A 22,493-nucleotide genomic window follows, 5' to 3' on the forward strand; every position below is an offset into this window, starting at 1 on the left:
GCTTACTACACAGTGTATTTCCCTGGTCTACTAGGCAGAACTAAGAATGATGGTAGACTCAGTGAAGAGATCAGTTTAGATCACATGTTAGCTACTCCAAAGTAGAATGGGTTTTTTCCAGAGGGCAATGGGTTCCTCCTTATTGAAGGTCTGCAGGCACTTTGTGGGACACGGAAGAGAACAGAAAACGCATGAAATTTCTATATAGACAAAAGCCTTTGGACTTTTCATAGTCATACTTTTCAAAACACTTTCACCTTCCTCCCCGATGTTCACTTCTTTATGAAGTCGCCAAGTATCACAATCAAAAGAGTGAGCATTATTAAGTGCCTACTACATGCTGAGCACTGTGCCAAGTCCTAAGTTTTAATTCTTTAATTCGGAGTATCTCATTCAAGTTCCTTGGAGATTCTTTCCTGATCTTCTGCATCAGAAATTGGTATAGACAATATCATACATACATGTTTAAGAGCACAAGGAATTAAGGTGACCATAGACCCCAAGGAAATCAGGTTTCTATTTCTCTTTAGAGATATAATAAAAGCTGATTCGGTCCACCCTTGTATTTAATCTCCCCACAGAACCTGACACAGAAACAAGGGCCATTCAGAATTCTTCTGTTTCACAGATCATCACCTGCTAGTCAGTCTAGGAGAGACTATTCACCTCAATGCAATTAAATGAGGCTGGTTCTGAAACAGCAAACATTGTCTGTAGTGAGCACAGATTCAAAGTGTTTTCAGCATAAGAGAACTTTCCAGGGCAAGGCCCTTGAGAAATCATAAGAATCTCCATGCCGTAAAAAAATAAAATCTAAGATTTTTTTTCTAGTTAATATGTTCCCTTATGAAAAAGAAAACTAAGAAGTGCCTCATCTTGGAATCTCTCTGGATCATGCACCCAACCTGGCTAGGGCACACACAGTCTGTCTTCAAGTAGACTGCCCCATCACCACCGAGAACAAATGTGGAAACACAGAGAAGGCCCTGGGGATGTACCACCCAAATTAGCTCTAAGGATGAGACCTTCTGATACTGGATCAAATATGAGTAACTTCTTCTGCTAGTCCCAAACCACAGTGAAATCCCTGATGCAGAACTACAAAAAGACTGTTCTGCAGATGAAAGGCAAGGCTAAGTATGGTATCAGAAAAGCCAAAGTATCGGAATATTTGCAGGTGTCTGAAACAGTCATTAATCAGATGACTGAGGGAAAACAATACAAAAAAAAAAGAAGTAGTTAAGTCTCATCGAATATCACTCAACCAAAGGATAGAGATGGCCATAAAAAGACAAGATTAACAACTTCAAATACATAAAATGAGAGGGCTTTTGCACAAGCAAAAGCAGAACAGCTAGCATGAAAGAAAAGACACTAAACAGGGGAAATGTCTTAGCATCAAATATCAGTGACAGAATTCTGTTACCTAAGACACCTAACATGTAACTTCATGGGCATGTGTGATTGGATATAGACAATCATTTCAAACTGCTGAGAGCAATATAAAAGCGTGTTCCACAACACCAATGAGAGAAAGGCAAATTAACAAAGCAAATTGCCACATGTCACAAAAAAAGAAAACAAAACATGTGGCAGGGAACACAGGAAGACAAGCACATTAATAAAACTATTGGAAGAGCTCAACCTCTTAGAAATACCATTTGCATTTATGAAAAAACAACCATAAAGCCATTCTGTCCTCTGAACTAGAAATTCCACTAGTGGAATATAGTCAAAGGAGGTCAAAGCTAAAAAATAAGTACCAAAACATTACACTTTTGGGGTAGTGAAAAACTAGAAACAAAGTAAATCTCTATTGACTAAAGAATGGCTGAATAAACTATGGAATATAAAAATTAGAATATTGTTGAGCTGTAAGAGATATTGAATTTCTTGAAGGGATTTCAGGGAAATATGGGAGATAATATGTAAAGGGATACAGAAACAGAACACTATTCACCCTGCCTGCAAAAATATAAACAAAAACAATAAAGCAGAGCCCATTTATTTTACTGCCTTATCTTGACCTTGGGGAGCAAAGAAGGAAATGTCCCAACAATAGAGGGAGGAGACTAAAAGTTCAGAACGTTGCCTACAGGGCGGGTTGATTTTGTTGAATAGTTGTCTCAAGGAAAAGGGAACTGGAAAAGGTATATCAGGAGAGGGCAAGGATATAAAACCAAAAAGCACACTAAATTTCCCTTTTTATTCCCATTACTTTCACTTCTTTCTATCAAGTCCTCCTCTGAGTCCTCCTTTGGCACAACAGTGACCCTGAGATCCCTAAGGCTCTATCCGGGTACTATCATGGAAGAAAGGTTTCAAAGAGGATCCCAAGAGCAGCCTAAGCTAACCCAAGCACATCTAGAGATGCTCATGAACAAGAGGTTGATCACCAGCTGGTACCATCTTGGGCCACAGCAAGCCACAAAAATGCCAAGTATTCCAAGAAGCCTTCAGCCCCACAATGGTCTTTTGCTTCCCCACTGACAGAGGCCAAGTGGATTGAAATGGGAATGACAGGTGTTAAAAATTAGAATTTTAAGCTTTCCTAAAATATTAAACTTCAGCCATCCTAAATATTAAATGTTTGTCTAATAGCCAACACAAACAGAATACAGAATCAGAAGAATCAAGTCACATCATTCTTGGTATTCTTGGTGTAAAAGAAATTGGATGTCAAAAAGATATCACAATTAGGATGATTCGCTGGTTCACATTAGCAAGAATGAAGAAATTGGGTAGAATGGGTTTTTTTTTGGTCTATTAAAGACAATAAGGATTATCATTTCAAGGGATACTTGGTAATCATGATGAATGTAAACCAAAAGATCATCACTAAGAGAACTGTAGTTTGCACATGAGAATATGCTGCAGAGGATGAAGAAGCCAAAAATCTGCAAAGAACTTGACAATATCCTCAAAACCAACAAAAAATATGATTTTTAATACCTGGTAATTTCAACAGAAAGGTCAACATAAAAGAGTAGGGAATGTAATGTCATATAACAATGTCAGAAAACAAGACTTGAATCTAGGAAACCAAAAAAGGTCAAAGGTTGTAAGAGGGCTCAATACTTCCAAAAGAGAGTTGGAAGGCACATGACTTAATGTGAAACCATTTTAGCACAGGAAATGACTGATTATAGATAGGTTATAGATAAAGGACTTTTATCAGATATATTTACCTCCAAACTATCAACTATTTAGAACCAGGATTATCATCATATAAAATCATTTTCAAATTACAACAAAAGGTAAAATGTCAGCAGAAAACGTTGTGAAAATCTGCAAGAGACTGAACTATCTTTAAACAACTTACTTATTTAAAAAAAGGCAAAAATATCCTGACCATGGTACCATTACCACAAATTTTTGCAGAAGTTTAATAGAAATGGAATAGTTTCCACAGCCAGAAGGCCAAAGAAACCACCTTGAATAGAAAACAGCTGACCTCTCTGCTAAGTGAAATGAGGTAGAAACCAAGGGCAAGACTATTCAGAATAAAAACAGAACTGTAAAGCCCAAAGGAAGGAAGAAAAAAAATTATGAGTAATAATGCCTCACACAAGGAAATGCAGTCAAAGAGAAAATTAGTGCCAAAAGAATTTGCCCGGAGAACCATCAAACCAAGAGCATTTGGATACAAGCAACAAGACAGCAAACAGAAAAGTGGATTAAGTCCTTTGCCATTTCTATACTATTTTCCATCATGAGTCACAAAGGAGTCACCATGTTTGGACCTTTGCTCTCGATCCTTGATGTTCTAGAGACCACATAGGGACTGACAGTTGGAGAACCAAGTCGAGAGCAATAGTCACGCCAGACCAAGTAGACACACTAATAAGGACATGTTACTGGAGATACAAATACTATTTCCAAGTCTCAAAAGTGATGAAATATCAGGAAATATTCCTGAAATATGAGAGAGAGCGAGAGAGAGCGAGAGAGCGAGAGAGAGAGAGAGAGAGAGAGAGAGAGAGAGAGAGAGAGAGAGAGAGAGAGAGAGAGAAAACAAGAAAACCATGGATATCATTACTACTCAAAAAACCCAGAAACTACAAATCAAAATACCTACTTCTTTCTTGTCCTTCTAAAACTGAAAAGAAATCATGCTTGTCTAGATAACCTTCAAGAAAATATAAAAATGAAGAAAAAAAGTTTTTACAAATGATTCTTCAGAGCAGAAAACTGTGTTCTACAGCCCTACAACTGGATTAAAGTACTACAGAATTATCACCCTGCTGTGTTAATTAAAAGTCTTAAAGGCTCTCTCCCCCAATAAGAACAGAATATTTACTTATGATTAAGAAGTTTGTATATTAAGATCATACCAGATGCCTTGAAAAAAGTTAAGAAGTAGCAAAAAGATTAACATCAAAGAAAAGCATTTTTAGTAAAGGAGGACAGAGGAAAGCAAGGCATCCAAGAGGGATAACTGACTGCCTCCCCGTCCCCAGGACCCTACTAATACCCAGGAAAAAGAAAAGTGGAAATGTGCAGGAGACGAGCAATACAGGAATGAATCTTAAGCAAGATGAACAAAGGGCTAATATATAGATGGTGAACTAGGGGCAAAAGCTATGGGAATTGATGAGATTAACAAGTGGATTGAAAAGCAAGAAGAGGGCCAAGGACTGTGTCACACTGTACCCACTGAAGTAATTAAGAATTATCATTTTAAACTGCAGAAGAGTTTTGACCTCCATCATAGTTCCATCAATCAATCAATAAAAACAGTAATCAGCATTTACATATTGTTTCATATATAGAACCCCACTTAATCCTCCCAATGATCCAGGAAAGCAGGTGCTCTTATCCCCATGTCACCAACTGAGACTGAGAAAAACGTAAGCGGCGTTCCAGGGTCACATAGCTAGTAATGGGCCAGGGCAGTATACAAATTCAGGTCTTCTGACCCCAAGTTCAGCATTCAATTGTTTACAATCTGTTCTGGGGCAGGTATCATGGGGCACTGGAGCTTCAAATACAACAAACCCAATGATCTCTACTTCTAAGGAGTGTACAATGGGGGGTAGGGGAGGAGAACACATGACACTACAACACAACAAGGAGGTATCTAGTATAAAAAGAATATAAAGAGAATAAATACAAAGTAGTTAAATATGGTAAGAGGATTCAAGTGGACTGGAGGATCAGAAGGCTTCCCCTAAAAGGCAATACTTCACAGTGATTCTCTGAAAAGGATTCTTTGAGATGAGCAAGGTCAGAGATGAGAATATGCTGGTGGGAAAGAGAAGACCAAAATGGGGCCAGAGCACGGAGAGCAGAGGGGGAGTTAGTGTCCAGCAAGGCTGCAATGACTGAAAGGAATCAGATTATGAAGGGCTTTCAAAGTTAAACGGAGGGAGTTCAGCATTGATCTCAGTAACAACAGGAACCAATGGAGTTGTTTGTTTAGTAAGGGACTGGCATGATCAGATCAACAGAAATGGGTGGGAGTGGCACAAGCCAGAGACAGGTGACAAGTGATTGAAAAGTAATTTGCACCTGAGAGGTACGAGCCCTGATCCAGAGAGCTGGAGTTACCTTAGGTATGTTCATAGGCTGACGCTCCCTATCTAGAGATTCAGAAACACTGCAGATGCCTGAAGGCTTGGAGCAGAAGAGATTTGCTGAGAGTCACAAAGCCAACATGGATTTAAGACCACAGATGCTCCAAGAAAGAATTTCCCTATTGGTTTGGCCAGAAGCTCAGGGCACGGCCCCATCTGATGATAAATCCATGAACTGAACATGAAGCTGTATATCCATGCGGCGTCTGCTCCTCCTTGAAGAGTTCATGGACCAAGCCAGGGGAAATCTCTGGACAACAGAAGGCCCAGGAAGGCAGGTGTTCGAGGGAATGGCCAGGGAGAGGGTAGAGGCTGAGAAAGCCACATGGGTATGATGAACTTTGAGAACAGGAAGGTTTCAGGAGGAAAGCGGCCACAATGGAGGCCAACAAGAAGCTGGAGAGGAAGAAGGTGACAGAGTGGGAGAAGAGAAGAGACTTAAACCTGACTGATCAGTGAGAAGAGTGTGCAAGAGCCAGAAGGCCTGAGCCCCTGGAGTCTGGAGATCAGAGAATAGGAGCTGAGCACATGTTCTTTAACCAGGTATGGGATTATCATCAACCAGTGGCCTCATACTAGGCTGAATACTTCTAATCATATCATCTGATCTCACCTTGGCTTTCCAAGATGCACAAAATTCTGCCCTCATTCTCCTGAATAGTCCCCGAAATCACTAAACCAAGCCTTCTTTTCTCCCTTTAGTCCAGCATAACACTCCCCATATTACTCAGGAGATAATCTGTCTCAAATTTCATATTAATACAGAGGTAGAGGCTTCTAGTACTCTGGCCTTTCCCTCTAGCCCCATCTTTTCTGTTCCAGTTCCTTGAAAGATGTAAGTCTTCTTTCCTCCATTCTTCCTTCAGCCCTTTGCCTGCTTTCCTCCTATTTCTTCTGAGAACTTCCTCAAATAATCACCTCTCTTCTTCATATCTTTCCTCCCCATTCTACTCCCTGGACTGAGGGAGCCCTATAAACAAGTCAATCCTACAAAAAACACCGGCCTTTTGCCATTCCCCCAAGTGGCATCTCTACACCCCAGAGTCAGGCATAAAGTACTTAGTAAATGCTTGCTGACAGACCTCTTCCCTTGGACAGCTCCACACCTATAAGACTTTGGGGCTTTATGTTCATTACTCACTCGCTTTTCAACCAATACCTGCTCAGATGTCCTATTGACATCTTAAACTCAGCATATCCAAAATAGTTACCATTTCCCCTCTAAACCTGTCCCATACCCCCTCCAAACATTTCCATTTCTATAGGGGCACTAACATCTTTCCAATGACCCAGGCTGGTCAACTTTGGAGCATTCTTTTATATATAAATCCAATTCAATCCTTCACCAGAGCCTGAAGATTCTACCTCATAATTTCATATCTATCCCCTGGTCTCCACAAACACAGCCACCACCCCAGTCCAGGCCCTTATCACCTCAACTCTTAATTAGCATCCCTTCTTCCAGCATTTCCTCTCCACATAACTCCCAAACTAACCTTCCTAAGGGACAGTTCTAACCAGGTTATACTCCTTTGCTGAGAAACTTTCAATGATTTCCTATTGCCTCTCTGATAAAATACAAATTTCCTCAGTAAGGTCTAATTTAAGGTACTCCACACCCCAGCTCCAACCACCCTTTTCAGATTACTTTATATCATTGCCTTCAATTATCCAATCTACTTTTTAGCCAAACCAAACTACATAAACTATTGACCTTGGTGTCCCTTCTCTTGGTTGTGAGCCTTTCGCAGGCTGTCTCCACTTGTTCCTCATCTCTATAAAACTTTTAGCATTCCCATCTTCCTTTAAGGTTCAGATGAAAAACTATCTTCTCCCCTAAAGTCTTCCTTGACATCCCAGCTAAGAATAATCTTTTTATTTCAATTGGCCTTAACTTATAAAGAGTACCTAGTATATTTTCTCCCAACATAAGCTCTTTGAAGCAAGAACTGTTTGGATTAAAATACTCAGAACCTGCCCTAATGTCTTGTTTTAAAAAAAAAAAAAAGAGAGCACTTAAATGGTGTAATTTTGCGGGGAAGAGATTCAACTCATCCAATACCTTGATTTAACAGATGAGGAAACAGACTCAGTAGCATTTTGAACACGAGTCATTCCTTTGCTACTTATACTTGGGTTTCTGTTTTGTTGGCAAAAATAGAAATGGAAGACAATTTATCAATCTCCTATGGGAAAACTATGGTTTTGAAGCCCACAAGAGACTACCACAACTAATTAATACCAATGCAAAAATATAGAACAATTTTAGCAAAGAAGCTACAGCAATTCACTTACAAATTATTCACTAAAACCAGTTTGGATTTATACCAGAAATGCAAGAATTACTCAACATTAGGAATGTCATAAATATAATAAGTCACATAATTGGTGGTAGTCATTTAAAATTATATGAAAATTATCAGTAAGATCCATACTTCCAACAAATACATCACTGATATGTTATCTATCTGAAACCAAGGGCATTATTCATAACAAAGAAATACCAGAAGCTCTCCCCCAAAAGAAGAGGAAGAAGTAAAGCAAGCCTCTACCTTTACCATTCACAGGTCACAGAGCCACAGAGTTAGAGCTGGCAAAGATCTCTGCAGTTACCTAGACAGATCACTTCATTTTAGAGATGAGGCAACTGAAGATCAGAAGTGAAAAAAGTGGCCTTGTCAGGGCCACAGAAATGGCAAAGTCCAAGTCTAAACGTAGGTCCTTGGACTCTAAGCCCAACATTATTTCTATCGTATTCTACTCTCCGGCATGCAAATTCCATTTGTGTCAATCTATTAGAAATCTGCCTGAATATTTAATTGACTATTGTTTATAATATTAAGGATAATATGAGGGGCCTTGCAGGTCAGCAAGTTGTGCAATTCAACTACTACCAACATATGAATTCCTTCCAGTGTGCACAGAGGAGTGACAACACTTTTTTCCTGTAATGCACCTACCCTCATGACTCAGTTGAATTCATTCAACAAGCCCCCAGAAAGTAAGTGCCTGCCAACTACGTGCAGGGTGCTGTACTTGATGCAGAGCATCCAAAGACAAAAATGAAAATCCTTCTTAGACTCAAGGAACCGTTTCATTTTCAAACCACACACATCGCACTGACTAAAACACCTGTCTTTGATCACTTTCTAGCCACAGACCCTACTGCCACCCACTAGTCAGATCAGAAAGGGTCAATCAGCTGTGGCTTTCACCTATAAACTAGGCTCTCAATTACTTGAAAGCAGAGATGTTCGTTCACACTGCATCATCTGGACTCAAATTTAAACATCCTCAGTTACTCAGCCAGTTCTTGGATGGTATCATTTCACCATCTCGGTCACCTTCTTTGGGGCTTTAATTACGTCTTGTCAATTCTCCAGCACTTAGAATTCCCAACACTGCACCCCAGGTCATCCATAAATGGGCTGACCAACACAAAGGCTATGTCCTTTGACTGAGTTAAGGCATCATCCTGCCATGAATGAAGCCTAAAAGATTAACAGCAGAGATTTTTTTTTCAACATTTAGTAATGTTTGCAGGCAACTAAAACCTGTAAGCCGATTAACATGAACTACTCTCTGTCCGTGTACCCAAAATTCAGAAGTTCACTTTTAACCTTTTGTACATTCTTGTTTAATTTGGCACAACATTCCAATGTGTCAAGATTTTTATTACGACTTGATTCTCTTATCCAGTGAATTGTCAGTCACAAATTTGATAATATGTGATCAATTTCTCTGAGAAAAATATTTAACATAACAGGACCACAGACTGGAGCATATAGCACAACACTTGAGACCTCCTCCCCCACATCCTCTCAACATTAAAAATAATCAATTAAATTGATGCTCTAAGAAGAGTCATCCAACCAGTTTCAATTCCACCTAGTATCCAGCTGTTATCCAGCAAACATTTCTCCCTATTAGGACACCATCCAAGGATATCATGAGAGACTTTATCCAGATGAAGTTCAGACATACTATGTCTATAGCCTTCCTCTCCTCTAACCAACTAGTAATAGAGACCCTGTCAAAAAAGGAAATGAGGTTAATGTTAGGGAGTGAACGCGTTTGTGTGTGTCTACCTATGTAAACACGCATTCCTTATAGCTCTAAGACCTTGACCTACAGCTAATTCTGGGGTTCTCTTTGACCATCTTACTACCCCCCCCCCCTTAGACAAGCAGCACTGGGTAAGCGGGGCTTCTAGGCCCAGCTTATCTCCTACACACCTGAATGCCCTTCCTCCTCCCCAAAGCCACATCCCTCCCTCTTTGCCCAAAGTCTAAACCAGCAATTTACCGTCACAATTAAAGTTTATCAAACCAGTCTTCCCAGTTCCTTCACCTAGCTCTGTATAGTTCTAAGTAGGGTAACTATGTTAGAGGACAAGAATACAAATGACATCATCAATGCTTTCAATATCATCGTGATTAACACAAAGAACGTTCTAATGGTCTCTACCTCAAGCAGTGTCCCAGCCTATTCTGTGTCTAACAAAGCTGAACTAGAATATAAATTGTACTTGCCTGAGTGCTGGTTCCTTGAAGCAGGGAGCCCTGCAAAGCAAGAAGGAGGAAGAGGAAGAAGCAGTGGTCACAAAGAGCCAGCAGGGCTTCATCAAGGATAGGTCATGCAACACTAACCTTACTTCCTTCTTAAACAGTGCTACTGGCTTGGTGATCAGGGGAATGATGTAGATAAAATTTACCTAGAATTTACCAATGCATTGGACAAGGTCTCTCATGCTGTTCTTGTGGAAAAGATGGAGAGATGCAGGCTAGACAATCATACAGTTGGGTGGATTCAAAATTCACTGAATGGCTGGAAGCAAAGACTACTTAATGGTTCCCTGTCAATTTGTAAGGAGGTCTTGAGTGGAGTGCCCCAGGGATCTGTGTTGGGCCCTGTGCTGCTTAACCATTTTATTAATGACTTGGATAAAGGAATGGATGGCATCCTGATCAAACTTGCAGATGACACAAAGCTGGGAGGGAGAGCTACCATGTTACATGACAGAGGCTGAGTTGAGAAAGATATAAAAAGACTAAAATGTTCAGCTGAATCTAATAAGATGAAATTTGATAGTGACAAATGGAAGTTCTTACACTATGTGGGAGAAACATGACTGGGCAGCGATCTGAAAAGGATCTGGAGGTTTTAATGGACTGCAAGCTCAGCATGAGTCAACAGTATGACATGACAGGCAACAAGCTAATGTGATCCCAGACTAGGATCGTGGCAATCCGGCTATCCTGTCCTCATCAGACCACACCAGGGTGGCTCAGTGGCGGGCACCCCATGGGAGGAAGGACAGTGATAAGCTGGAGAACACACAGAAGCGGGCCAATGAAGAGTGGTGACAGGACTTGAGACCATGCCATGTGAAAAGCTGATGAACCAAGTAAGAATTCTTGGCCTGGCAAAGAGGTGGCTTTTTTGGGAAATGGCTAGCTGTCTTCAAGTGTCTGCCCAACAGCCATCAGAGGAGGGAAGTGAGATTTGCTCTCCTGAGCCCCAGACAACAGAATAAGAAACACAGGTTAGAAGGTGAAAAGAGGAAGTGAAATCGGAAGTAGAGGAAGTGAAGTTGAATATAGAAAAGCTGTCTTCATCCTTAGGACAAGCAAAGGAAAGATAGGGTTGGCTGCCTTGGGGGAGAAGCCTTCCCTTTCAGCAGAGGTCTTCAAGAAGCAGCAGCATGACCAACTGCTGCCTAGATAGTGGAGGAAGTCCTTAGGAAGGGATAAGTCGGTCTGTTCTTTTAAACCCTGAAATTCTGTGATAGGAAAGATTTCTCATATTTTTTCCTGAGGGTAAAGCTAGACCTGAATACAATTTGTTGGTGATTATATTTTATGAATACTAGGCTTGGAGTCAGAAAGACCTGAGTTCAAATCTGACCTAAGTTCTGGCTAGAGGTTACTAGCCAGGTGACTACGGGCAAGTCACGTACCCCATGAATGCCTCAGTTTTCTCAACTATAAAATGAGGATAATAATAGTACCTCCTTCCCAGGATTAATGTGAGAATCAAATGAGATATTTGTAAATGTTTAGCACAGTGCCTGACACATAGTAGGGACTTAATAAGATGCTTATTATCTCTCATTCCCTCTACACTTTTTATCTTGTCAATCCACTCAAATTTTTTGTTCTAAGAAAAGGACTATATACAATTTTATTCCTGTGTCCTGGGTGTTAAAACTCACAAGCATTTATTAAGTGCTATGTGCCTAGCACCATAGGTATTCAAAGTAATTTTACTGCAGAAAAAAATAGATGGATTGATCAGAATGACTAAAAGTTTCCAGAAGCATAGGGTGCTTCCACACAATCTATCTATCTGATAAGCATTTCTCAATGGCTACTGGAAGCAAGACACAGGGATCATCCATCCAAAACTGAAGCCATCTCTGCCCTAAGGAGCTTCTATTCTACTAGGATGATGCAATATACATTCAGGGAAGTAAATCCAGAGAAAGGCAGAATAAAATGGGGGATAGAGAGAAGTCACACAAAAAGAATCAAGAAGACTCTCAAAAAGAAAATGGCACTTGCAAGTGTGAGGAAGAGACTCTAGAAAGGCCTAGATGCAAGAGATAGAATATCACACAGGGAAGATGGTGGCATTCACAGAGGGCATGTGAGAATAGTTGTAAGCTAAAGCCAGATGGCTCCAAATACCAGGCCAGGGAGTTTCTATTTTATTCTAAAGGCAACAAAGAAGCTTCTCTAGGAGGGAGACCCAACAGCCTGACAGTCTTCCCAGGGCTTTAGTTAAAATGATTTTGGCAGGTGTGGAGGAGAGAAGGAACCAAAAGTGGGGGGCTAAGATGCTTACACTGACTGAGCAAAAATGGAGGAAGGTCTCAACTCAGAAGTGCTGTCTGAGGGGGAAAAAGGAGAGATGGAAGACAATGTGATGGAAGAGAAATCAATAGGATTTGGAAACTGACTGGACAAGAGAAATGATAGGAGATGTAATGGTAAGAACGGTGCTAAGATGGAAGGAAGGAAGGATGGGATGAGAAGCTGGCTAAAGAAACTGACACAGGAAACTCACCACCAATGTTGATGCTAGCAAGATGTGTAGAGGAGCAAGGGTAGATACCCAAGAATCTACCTAATCACGTGGCATCATCTTACAAAACAGAGGCAGGAGAGAACCATCTCAAAACTGGAGGCAGAGCAGGCTGGATCTGGCTGGTGTCTGTGTTACTTGGAAGAACACAGAAGGGAGAGGGCTGCTATCAGGGGATGTGATGCTAACGGTTCTGTCTGCCTTCACACTGCAAACAGCAGAACAAAAATGTCTGACGGCAAGCAGCTAAATGCCCTGGAGGAGCTCAAGTGATCTGACCCAGATTAAACTACTGAGTCTCAGCTAATGAAAGCAGAGCTCCTAGCTGTGTTGGCCTCATAGCCAAAGAAGACAGAGGGAGCACAAGGGGACTTCAGACCTGTCCTGTCATCTATCCACAAATTGAAGGCCAATGATCATGACTTGGATGCCTGGAAAAATTCTCCATCTCTTGCCAAATAAGCCAAGATTAGAAAAAGCCCACACTAACCTTTCTTGGCAGAGCTATTAAACTGGGCAAGGGAACTGCAAGTTCACATGAGCCAGCTGAGTGACACAGAAGCCAAGAGGACAGCTCCCACTGAGGGTAGCTCTGCTCTGCCCCAGCCAGACTACCCTTGGGATGATGTGTTTAATTTTGAGAGCCACAGTTTAAGGAGGACATTGCTAAGGACAACCAGGATAGGGAAGGAGGCCTGAATCTATGTCATGAAGCCAGGCTGAAGGAGTTGGACAAGATTCATAAGATGACTTCCAGGTGTTTAAAAAGCTATCACGTGGAAGAGGGATTTAATTTGTTCTCTTTGGACCCCAAAGGCAGAACCAAGAACCACTGGGGCTAGATATGTGGGAAAGCTTTGTGATACTGAGAACTGTCCAAAAGTAGAATGGGCTATCCTCTTTGAAGATCTCTCAAATTAAAGATGGAGGAGCACTCAAAAAGAAAGTTATATTGAGGACACTTGGATTTGGGTTAGATTAGATATCCACGGAGGTTCCTCAAAATTGGAAATTTCTGGATGTTACAAACTAAAGTAACTAGAAGCCCCAAAGTGCACTGCACAAAAAGGGATTAGTTGGAGAAGGAGCAGGTTGAAGGCAATAGATAATGAATTTCATTTTGGAAAGAATAACTCTACAGCTGGTTGTATGGCAGTCAAGTGGAGGAAGGAGACCAGGGTTAAAGCTGTAGTCTAAAAGGTTGTATGCAGAGAGCTAATAGGGGAACTCATTGATGGGACCAGCGCAAGAAAAAGTATAGAGAGAATCCGGGTGTACAAACATACTTGAGATTTCCCCCCTCAAAGAGACTGAAAAGTAGTGATCAGACAGGTTAAGAATGGCGTTGAATGCCAAGGAAGGCTGGTACACTGAGAAGGAAAGGCTGACCACTATTAAAAGCTGCACTGATCAGGAAGAAGCAGAAAAGAGTAATGGATTTAGTCACTAAAAAGCTCATTAACTGATTATAGCTAGAGAACTAACAGCAATTAACCCCAAAGTGGACACTATTCACAACCAAGATGAAACCCAGAGAAGATGAGAAAACCAAGCACTACCCCACTACCCTTTGTTGCAAAGGTAGAAGAGTGTAGAATATAGCAAAGACTGGCATACACTACTGAGACTGGTTCATTTTATGAAATTCTTTTCTCTTTTCCTAATTTTTGTTGTAAGGGATGACTCACAAGTAAGGGAGAAAGAAGTCCTATGTTCAAAAATGAAGGTGATGTAAAAAGCAGCCAAATAAACATTTATTAAGCACCTACTATGTGCCAAGCACAATGCTACATGCTAGAGATACAAAAAGTCAAAGACAGATCCTGCCCTCAAGGAACTTGAAATCTAATGGGAGAGACAACATGCAAACAAATATAAACAAAGCACCAAATGGAGAGGAGAAAACAGAAATTGTTAACACAGAAGGTGGCACTAGAATGAGGAAGGCTTAGGGAAGGTTTCCTGTTAATGGAGGGGGTTATGTGAGACTTGAAGGAAACCAGAGAAGTTAAGGTAGAGATAAGATGGTAGAGCATTCTAGGCAGGGAGACAGCTCAAGAAGATGCCCAAAGTTGGAGGGAGGCCAGTATCACTGAACCAGAGTATACGCAAGGGATAAGGTACAAGAAGACTGGACACATGGGAGGGGGTTAGATTACCCAAGGGCTTTGATGGGTGCCAGAAAGTCTCTGGAACTGATTAAAGCAGAAGTGGGGAGTGGAGCAGTTAATTGGAATAGCAATAAAAAGATTTTTTGCAAAGAAATTATAAGTAACCGTGAAGAGAGCAGGCTCAATTAACTAACTGGTTGGGAAAGAGCTCCAACTCCTAAGGGCTAAAAAGTGAGAAAACAGAGGGAAGTGAGCACAGATGGCTTTCCAGAGGTCTGACTCTTTAAAAAAGAAGAGCCCCAGGATGAGAGGAGGAAGGATGACATAGAGAATGCAGAGACACAGAAATGTTTAGATTCGAAAGAACTGACCAAGAGGCTGAATCCTTAGCAAATCATCAACTAGGGAGCAGAAGTGACCGTGATCGGCCATGGAGTTTGCCCCTCTCCTTTACGTTAACTCCAGCCACCTGGGGGAGAGGCACAGCATTCCTCACCACTTCCCCTTGATATACAATCCTGAATTCCCAAAATCTTTAAGCAGGGCTCATGGCCCAGATAAAGATCCTCTCTGTCTTACATACAAGTCATGCCTAGGACACATGGACACATGCCAGCAACTTCTCCCAATACAGCCTAATATGAGGTAGTTCACAATTAGGATGTCCCCCTCCTTTTTTAAATATAAAATGAGTTTTGTCCTGTATCTCACCTCCTACCTTCCTGCTAGTCTGTCTGTCTGTTGCTCTCGCTCTCCCTCCACCTCTCCTTCTCCCTCCACCAACTTATCCAAGATGTTGGCCAGATTGTCCATCTCTAACACCCTTCTCTCCTCTGGCACAGGCCCTACAACTGGCCTCTCACCTCCTATCTGTGCCACAAACAAGATTCCTGTTGGCCCTGGGCATTCTCTCTGCTGTCCCCCAGGCCTGGGAAGCTCTCCCTCCTCAGTTCAAACTAATGACCTCTCTGGCTTCCTTTAAGTCACAACTAAAATCCCATCTTGGGGTGCAGTAGATAAATGGCTAAAGAGCCAAGGCTAGAGTCAGGAACATTCCCAAGTTCAAGTCTAGCTTCAGACACTTCCTAGCTGTGTGATCCTGGAAAAGTCATTTCATCCTGTTTGCCTCCATTTCACCTGTCAGATGAGCTGGAGAAGGAAATGGCAAACCACTCCTCTGCCAAGAAAACCCCAATTGAGATAAACAAGAGTTGGACATGACTGGACAACAAAGCCTCCCCCAATCCCTCTTCATTCTGGTGGTTTCCTTCTTTTAATTATTTTCTGTTTATCCTGTATATAACTCACTTTGTACTTATTTATTTGTCTCCCCTATTAGACTGTAAGCTCCTTGAGAGTAAGGATTGTCTTCTGCTCCTCTGGATATCCCTCACACCTAGCCAGAGTGCCTAGTACATAGTGGGCACTTACTGTTTACTGACTGACTGAATTAAGATTTGCATGAAGAAATACATCAATTCCATTGTCTGAAGATCTTAATCCCATCCTCCAAGAAAATATGCTCTTGGAATTTGGGAACAAAAGTGGAATACAGGGTCTTGGGGGCCTCAAATGTTACATCTGACACCACTGTAACCTTAGCTGAAAGCCACTTCCCCTCTCTCAACTTCATGACATGAACAGGTTATTCTTGCTATTTTTTTCTGAATATAATTTGTTTTTTGTTGGAAAGATGCTAGAGAATCCTCACTCAGAGTTAAACTACCACATTTTGTTGGTCTTGAACTGGGAGTATATGGAAGCCCACCATTTGTACAGGATCCCGACTGCTCCCACCCCCATCCAGCCTATTCCTGCTGAGCCCTGGCAACTGCCTCCCAGAGAGAAGAGAGTCCAGTCTAAGGTTCTGGCAGGCCTTGACTCTCAGGTGCTTAGCGCCAGACAGTCCTGGGAGATAAGAAAGCAGTAAAAAGCTGAGCCAAAGGCAGGAGTGTGCTGTTAGAACTTTTCCATCCAGCCCTTCAGAGGTAATAAAACCCTTCAGCACTAGCTAAAGTAGGTCACTAGAAGTAAAATGAAGAGCTGGATATATGGCCACTAGGATCCACTTCAAGTGGCCTGCAGGGCTAAGCACATAGGTGACCTGAGTATGATGATGGGCCCCAGAAGGGCTGCTGATTAGGGTTTTGCTCCTCTCCAAGGGATCTGATACTAGAGAAGAAAGGGCAATGCCACCCCATCCCATCTTCAGCCTCACACATAAAATAAAATACACCCACCACCTCCCCCTCCCCAGCCAAAAATGCAAAGTATGGATCTTTCTTGCAGAAGGTACTTAATAAATGCCAACAAATTTAACAAATTATTTCTTGATGAATATTTACAACAATATGGAGATCTGAAAGAACTCAGGTTTATGCCTGACTTTATAAAAGTTTGTCATCAAACCATTCTTTCACCCTCCACTTCCACTGGCATGAAGAAAGGGAGGAAACAAGCATTTATTAAGTGCCCACTGTATGTCAGACACCACTCTAAGCACTACGAATACTTCATCTGATTGCCACAGTATCCTAGGAAGGAAGGTGCTGTTATTTTATCCATACTTTACAGAGGAGGAGACTGGGGAAAAGTAAGAGGATTTGAATTCAGTTCTTCTGCCACCTACTGAATGAATTATAACATGTCCAGATGGGCATTCTTCCTATAAATAAAACCAGAAGATGGGGAAAAGCTAAAGCTTAATGTAGGGATAGCTACTAGGTCTTCAGGGAGGTAAAGAGAAGAGCTGGCAGAGATGCCTAAAGATAACAAGAATTCATTTCGTGGGCCTGTAGTTCTCTAACCTTGCAATGTTCATGGTGGGCCTTGCTAAGAAGACCTCAACCCTTTTCAATCTAACTTCCAACCTCATTAGTCAACCAAAATTAATTCTTGCCAATGTGACTAACAGGGAGGGAAGGGCAGGAACAGCTATTTATATAGTACCTACCAGGCACAAGCCCCTGTGCCAAGCACTTTTCTCTCACTTGATTCACACAACAACCCCACCAGGTATGTGCTGTTGTGATCACCATTTAATGGTTGAGGTATAAAGGTGTGGTGACTTGTCTAGTGTGTAACTGGAAATCTTGTGCCTTTGAACTAGATTTCCCAGAAGCCCACTGACTTCTTGTCATTGGGTACTGATGTAGACAGGGAGATAAATTTGCTGGGGTTCCTGGTCTCCCTCTCTCTTTGCTTCCTATCGGCGACTGTGGAGGAATGGGGTTTCTGAACAGGTAGATTAGCCATGGGCACATGGTTTTATTTTGCTACTTCTAGTGATCATTAATAAATCTTAAAATACATAAATTTGAAATTATTATAGATCAATTTTAATTTTTTTCAACAGTCACACAGCTAGGAAATGTCTGGGGCCAAATTTGGCAGGGCCTATCTCCACTAGGGGCTGCTGCTCTTCATTGCCAAATCTGACAGTCAGACTTCCTCCTTCTAACTGCTGTCCTGGCCTCTTTGGGTGTTCAAGGTCCTCTCCTCTGGTTCATGTTTCCTCCTAACCTGGCCTTACTCCAGCTCCCTGTCCATAGTCCATATCCCATCCCTTAACTGTGAATTGCTGACTTCTGTCCTGGGCCCTTTTTCTCTCTCCAGTCCCACAGGTTTCACTATTTGTTCTATGCAGCCGACTCACAAACAGACAGATGCAACAAGGGGACTCTTCTGCACATTCCTCCAGCCCCAGTGTCTCTGGGAGCCTCTTTCAAACAGTGTCCTGGAGACATCTCACACACCACGAGTCCAAACTAGAACTCTCATCGCCTTTCCCCCAAACTCAGGCCCTGACTCTTCCACACCTTCCTCTTTCTGTTGACTGCACCACCATTCTTCCAGGCCCCTGGCATCACCCTGGAACGCTCACTCGTGTTTGCCCCATCCACCCAGACAATTAACTGCCAAATCTCACCCTTTCCACCTCAAGAACACCTCTCACACCCAACCTCTTCTCTCTTCTCTTGCAGTTAGTTACCCCTTACTTCAGGTGTACATTACCTCTTGCCCAAGATGAGCAAAACAGCATTACACCAAACTAGTCTGTCAGTCCCCAGCTACTCAAGGCCAGCTCATTGCCAAAGTGACTGTGCCACCCTTTACTTGAACATTGTTTGGCCTCAGGATAAAATTCAGCTTTTAAAGCGCAACCTCACCTGGCGTCACACTATCTTTGCAACCTCTCTCCCAATTGGGCCTTTTCTTTCTTCCTCACTCTCAACACTCCATCTCTGGGTTTGATGCCAGGAGACCATACACAGAACACATTCTGCCCTCAGCTGCACCTCTAAGAATCCTTGTCTTCTTCCTTTAAGAGGCAGATCCTATACTATCTTATTTACAAATTCTTTTCTGATTCCAACTACTGGTACTCTTCTTCCCTAACTCTGTATTGATCAATACTCACTCAGTCCTGGAGAAGTTCAACTATCATAATACAGCTGTCATAACAAGAAGAATAAAGAGTCCAAACATTACCTTTGCCAACAAAACCTGGGCCACTCTACTGTAGAACAGAGTTCAAAAGATAATTAATAAGGGGAGCTGGGGGGCTCAATGGATAGAGAGCCAGGCCTAGAGAAGGGAGGTCTTGGGTTCAAATCTGGCCTCAGATTCTTCCTAGCTGCGTGACTCTAGGCAAGTCACTTAACCCCCAACTGCCAAGCCCCTTACTGTTCTTCTTTGGAACTAAAAACAGTATTGACTTTAAGATAGAAGGTGAAAATTAAAAAAAATTAACAATATTGTTTCACAAAGGTAAAAATTATTTGGTAGACAAGCTTGGTAAGCATTCACACGAAGAACAATTCTAAAGAAAACTACACAGAGGACAAAAATCAAATGACCAAATGGTGACCTGTTGTCATTTTCACATCAAAGCTTTCTTTCCTCATTATTCCTGGCAGTGCTCAGCACACTCAGCCCCTTCTAAAGAAGGAAGCAGAAATGGATCTCCAAAAGTAATGATGACCCTGACCAAAGAGTTCCAGTATAAGTAGCTGGAGATCCAGGAAAAAGTATATGGGAAAGGCTTTTCAAGACATCTCAAGAAGAGGAAAATTCCAAGGGAAAGGAATAAATCACAAGTGGCATTACCCTCAAAATCAACAATTACAAAACTAAGAGCCTGGCTCCAACCCTCTGGAAAATACCCACGTAGGGCCACTTCTGGGACACCTTGATAAAAACCTCAATAGGTGCCCCTCAAATCACTTTACACAATTCCTTACAGACGACCACATAATCTAGCAAATAGCTGGTGGGAGGAGATAAGGATACACCATCCAGTAGGATTTGTCTGGAAGACTAAAATAGCATTTCATTTGGTCAAGCAAAAACAACCTTTAAAAAGCTTTCTGCAAAAAAGGCAAGGTCACACACATAGGCATTCACAAAACTTTAATCAACACTCCTGGAGTTATCAAAATGGGGCCTAAAACAAGAAGACATGCATGCACCACAGCTGTCTCTTTACCAGACGTGGAAGCCATTGTCCACACAATCCAAATAAAAATGAGATTCAATAGAGAAACAATTCTCCAGATGTCCCTCAAGAAGAAGCGCTAGCAAGTGGCACCAAGCTGAATGCACAGAAATTTCAGAGTTCTACCACCACTCACAAGCCCAGCCAGGGGAAGGAAAGTGAAGTGGGGAGAGCAGGGACAGTCCCTGGATGAGACTATGCAGTAGAATGGGAAATTAGTTCAGTGAAGTTCATCAACATAGAGATGATGAGAACTGGACCCAAGATGGAACAGAAGGAAGGATAGAAAGAAGAGAATATTATACCTTCTCACGCCTCCACCTGACCATCTAGCATCTGACCTCACTGTGCCTGAACTGTTCTCTCCAAGGCTCCCAGAGACATCTTAAGTCCAATAGTCTTTCCTCAGTCTCCATCCTTCCTGCCCTTTCAGCAGCTTTGGAGACAGATGTCTGGATTCTTAACCCAAGAAAGGCACCACTGTCCTTATAGTCAGAAAGAGCTGGATTCAAATTCCAGCTTTGAGACAGTAATATCTGTACTTACACTTTTGTTTTATTCTGGTTGACAGTGGCTACTCTTGTCCTGAGGGCCTGGTTTATGTTAAAATAAACTGTGATGAAATGTGGAAAAAATGTAAAGTTTGTGCTTCCCCCCTCCAAAAGGGTAAAGTCAAATGCCACTGTCTTTTATATTTACTTTCTGCACACTATTTCATAAGTGAATCAGATGGTTGATTTTTGTCACTAAGTAAAAAGTAGTTAGGATATAAACTTCTATAATAATAAATAATAATAATAATAATAATAATAATAATAATAATTTATTACATGGCCCTGCTCTCTCTCTAGTTCTTTCCTACCTGTCTGATAGTTCTTTTTTGTCTCCTTTCCTAGATCATTGGCTCCTTAACCCATATTCTAGCACTCATCCCAGCATCACCAAACCAATGCTAAACGTAACCTGAAAACAACTTTGTCAGGACTTGCCTTCCCACCTAAGCTCCACTGTTTCGGCCTGTATAACCTTCACCAAGGCACTTACCTCTCACTTACAAAATAAGAGGGATTAGACTAGGTGCTCTCAGGGTTCTGACCATCTCCAAGTCAATGGTCCAATGATCTCTACTGAGATGTCACCTTAAACCCAATGTGTCTAAAATCAAGCTCTTCATCTTCCCAGACAAACTACCCCTCCTCTAAACTTCTGTATTTCCATCAAGGCCCTATTACCCTTCTATGAAGGACATGGAAAGCAGTGTTCCAGTTCACAGCCAGGATGAGATTCTAAACACATCGACAAATCTGCCAAAGTTCAAATAACACAACATCAGAAAATAGTACTCTCTGGGCTAACCTGGGAACCCAAGTCACTTAATACCATGAATGGAAAATAGCATTCTGAGATTTAACCAAGACTTACAGGCCCTTACAAAAATCAATTGTCCTCTCTGGATCTCAATTTTCTCCTCTTTAAAAAAATGGGGTTTGGACCAGGTGTCCCAATGGCTGAAGAATAAACTTTAATACATCAATTTGTCCCCAAACTGGTAGGTGCATCCTATTACAATGAGAGGCTTTCAAGTGAGAAACTCTTTTCTTCTGGCCTCAAGGCTGTTGCCTTCCCCTCCTCCTTTATGGAGGTGAATGAGGACATTGGGAGGGAATTCCCTCTTTCACCCTTCCTTTTTGCCATGTATGTCCATAACATTTCTCCCCTCAATTCCATTCCTCCCCCTCCCTCCTTCCGACTTACTCATGAGATACACTTCAAACTCTCACCCATTTACATCCTCTAGCTGGCTCACTGTCCCTCCTCAGCCTTCTTCTATATACATGGCAGCACTCAAGCCAGAAAGGAACTGTTGTATTTCACCTTGTTACCTCCTCAACCTCAATGATTGCTTCTTTTTGCCTTTACTACCTAAAAAGATTGATCTCTATCCATCTCCATTTCCTCATCATCCATCATTTCTTGCTTAAAGCCCTGTGATAGGATTTCCAATCCTGCTTGACTTCTCTCTACAAAGTTAGTAATAGTTTTCCTGATCAAATTCCAAGGGCTCTTTTTCCTTCCAACTCGATTCAGCAAATATTTAAATCTGCTTGGTCTGAACAGAACCCTGGCAAGGGTCATGGAAGCCTTCAAAAAGCCAGAATATTTGATCCCTACTTGTCTGGCATGTGGACAAGTGACATCCCCAGAAGCTTCCTTCTTTTTTTT

At 41.7% G+C, this 22,493-nt stretch overlaps 1 protein-coding gene across 2 annotated transcripts in view; it reads right to left on the reverse strand.

The window, feature by feature from the left end:
* Window positions 1-22,493, reverse strand: part of CDK13 (cyclin dependent kinase 13) — a 114,763-nt gene that overhangs the window by 32,962 nt on the left and 59,308 nt on the right. The window contains exon 6 of one of the 2 annotated variants that reach the window (XM_056804124.1): window positions 10,109-10,138. The exons of the other annotated variant lie outside the window; for it this stretch is intronic. Within the exon in view, the coding sequence (XP_056660102.1) occupies window positions 10,109-10,138 (30 nt within the window). The remainder of the gene's footprint in view (window positions 1-10,108; window positions 10,139-22,493) is intronic. 2 annotated transcript variants of the gene reach the window in all.

Source organism: Monodelphis domestica, chromosome 7, assembly GCF_027887165.1.
Source record: "Monodelphis domestica isolate mMonDom1 chromosome 7, mMonDom1.pri, whole genome shotgun sequence".
NCBI lineage: Eukaryota > Metazoa > Chordata > Mammalia > Didelphimorphia > Didelphidae > Monodelphis > Monodelphis domestica.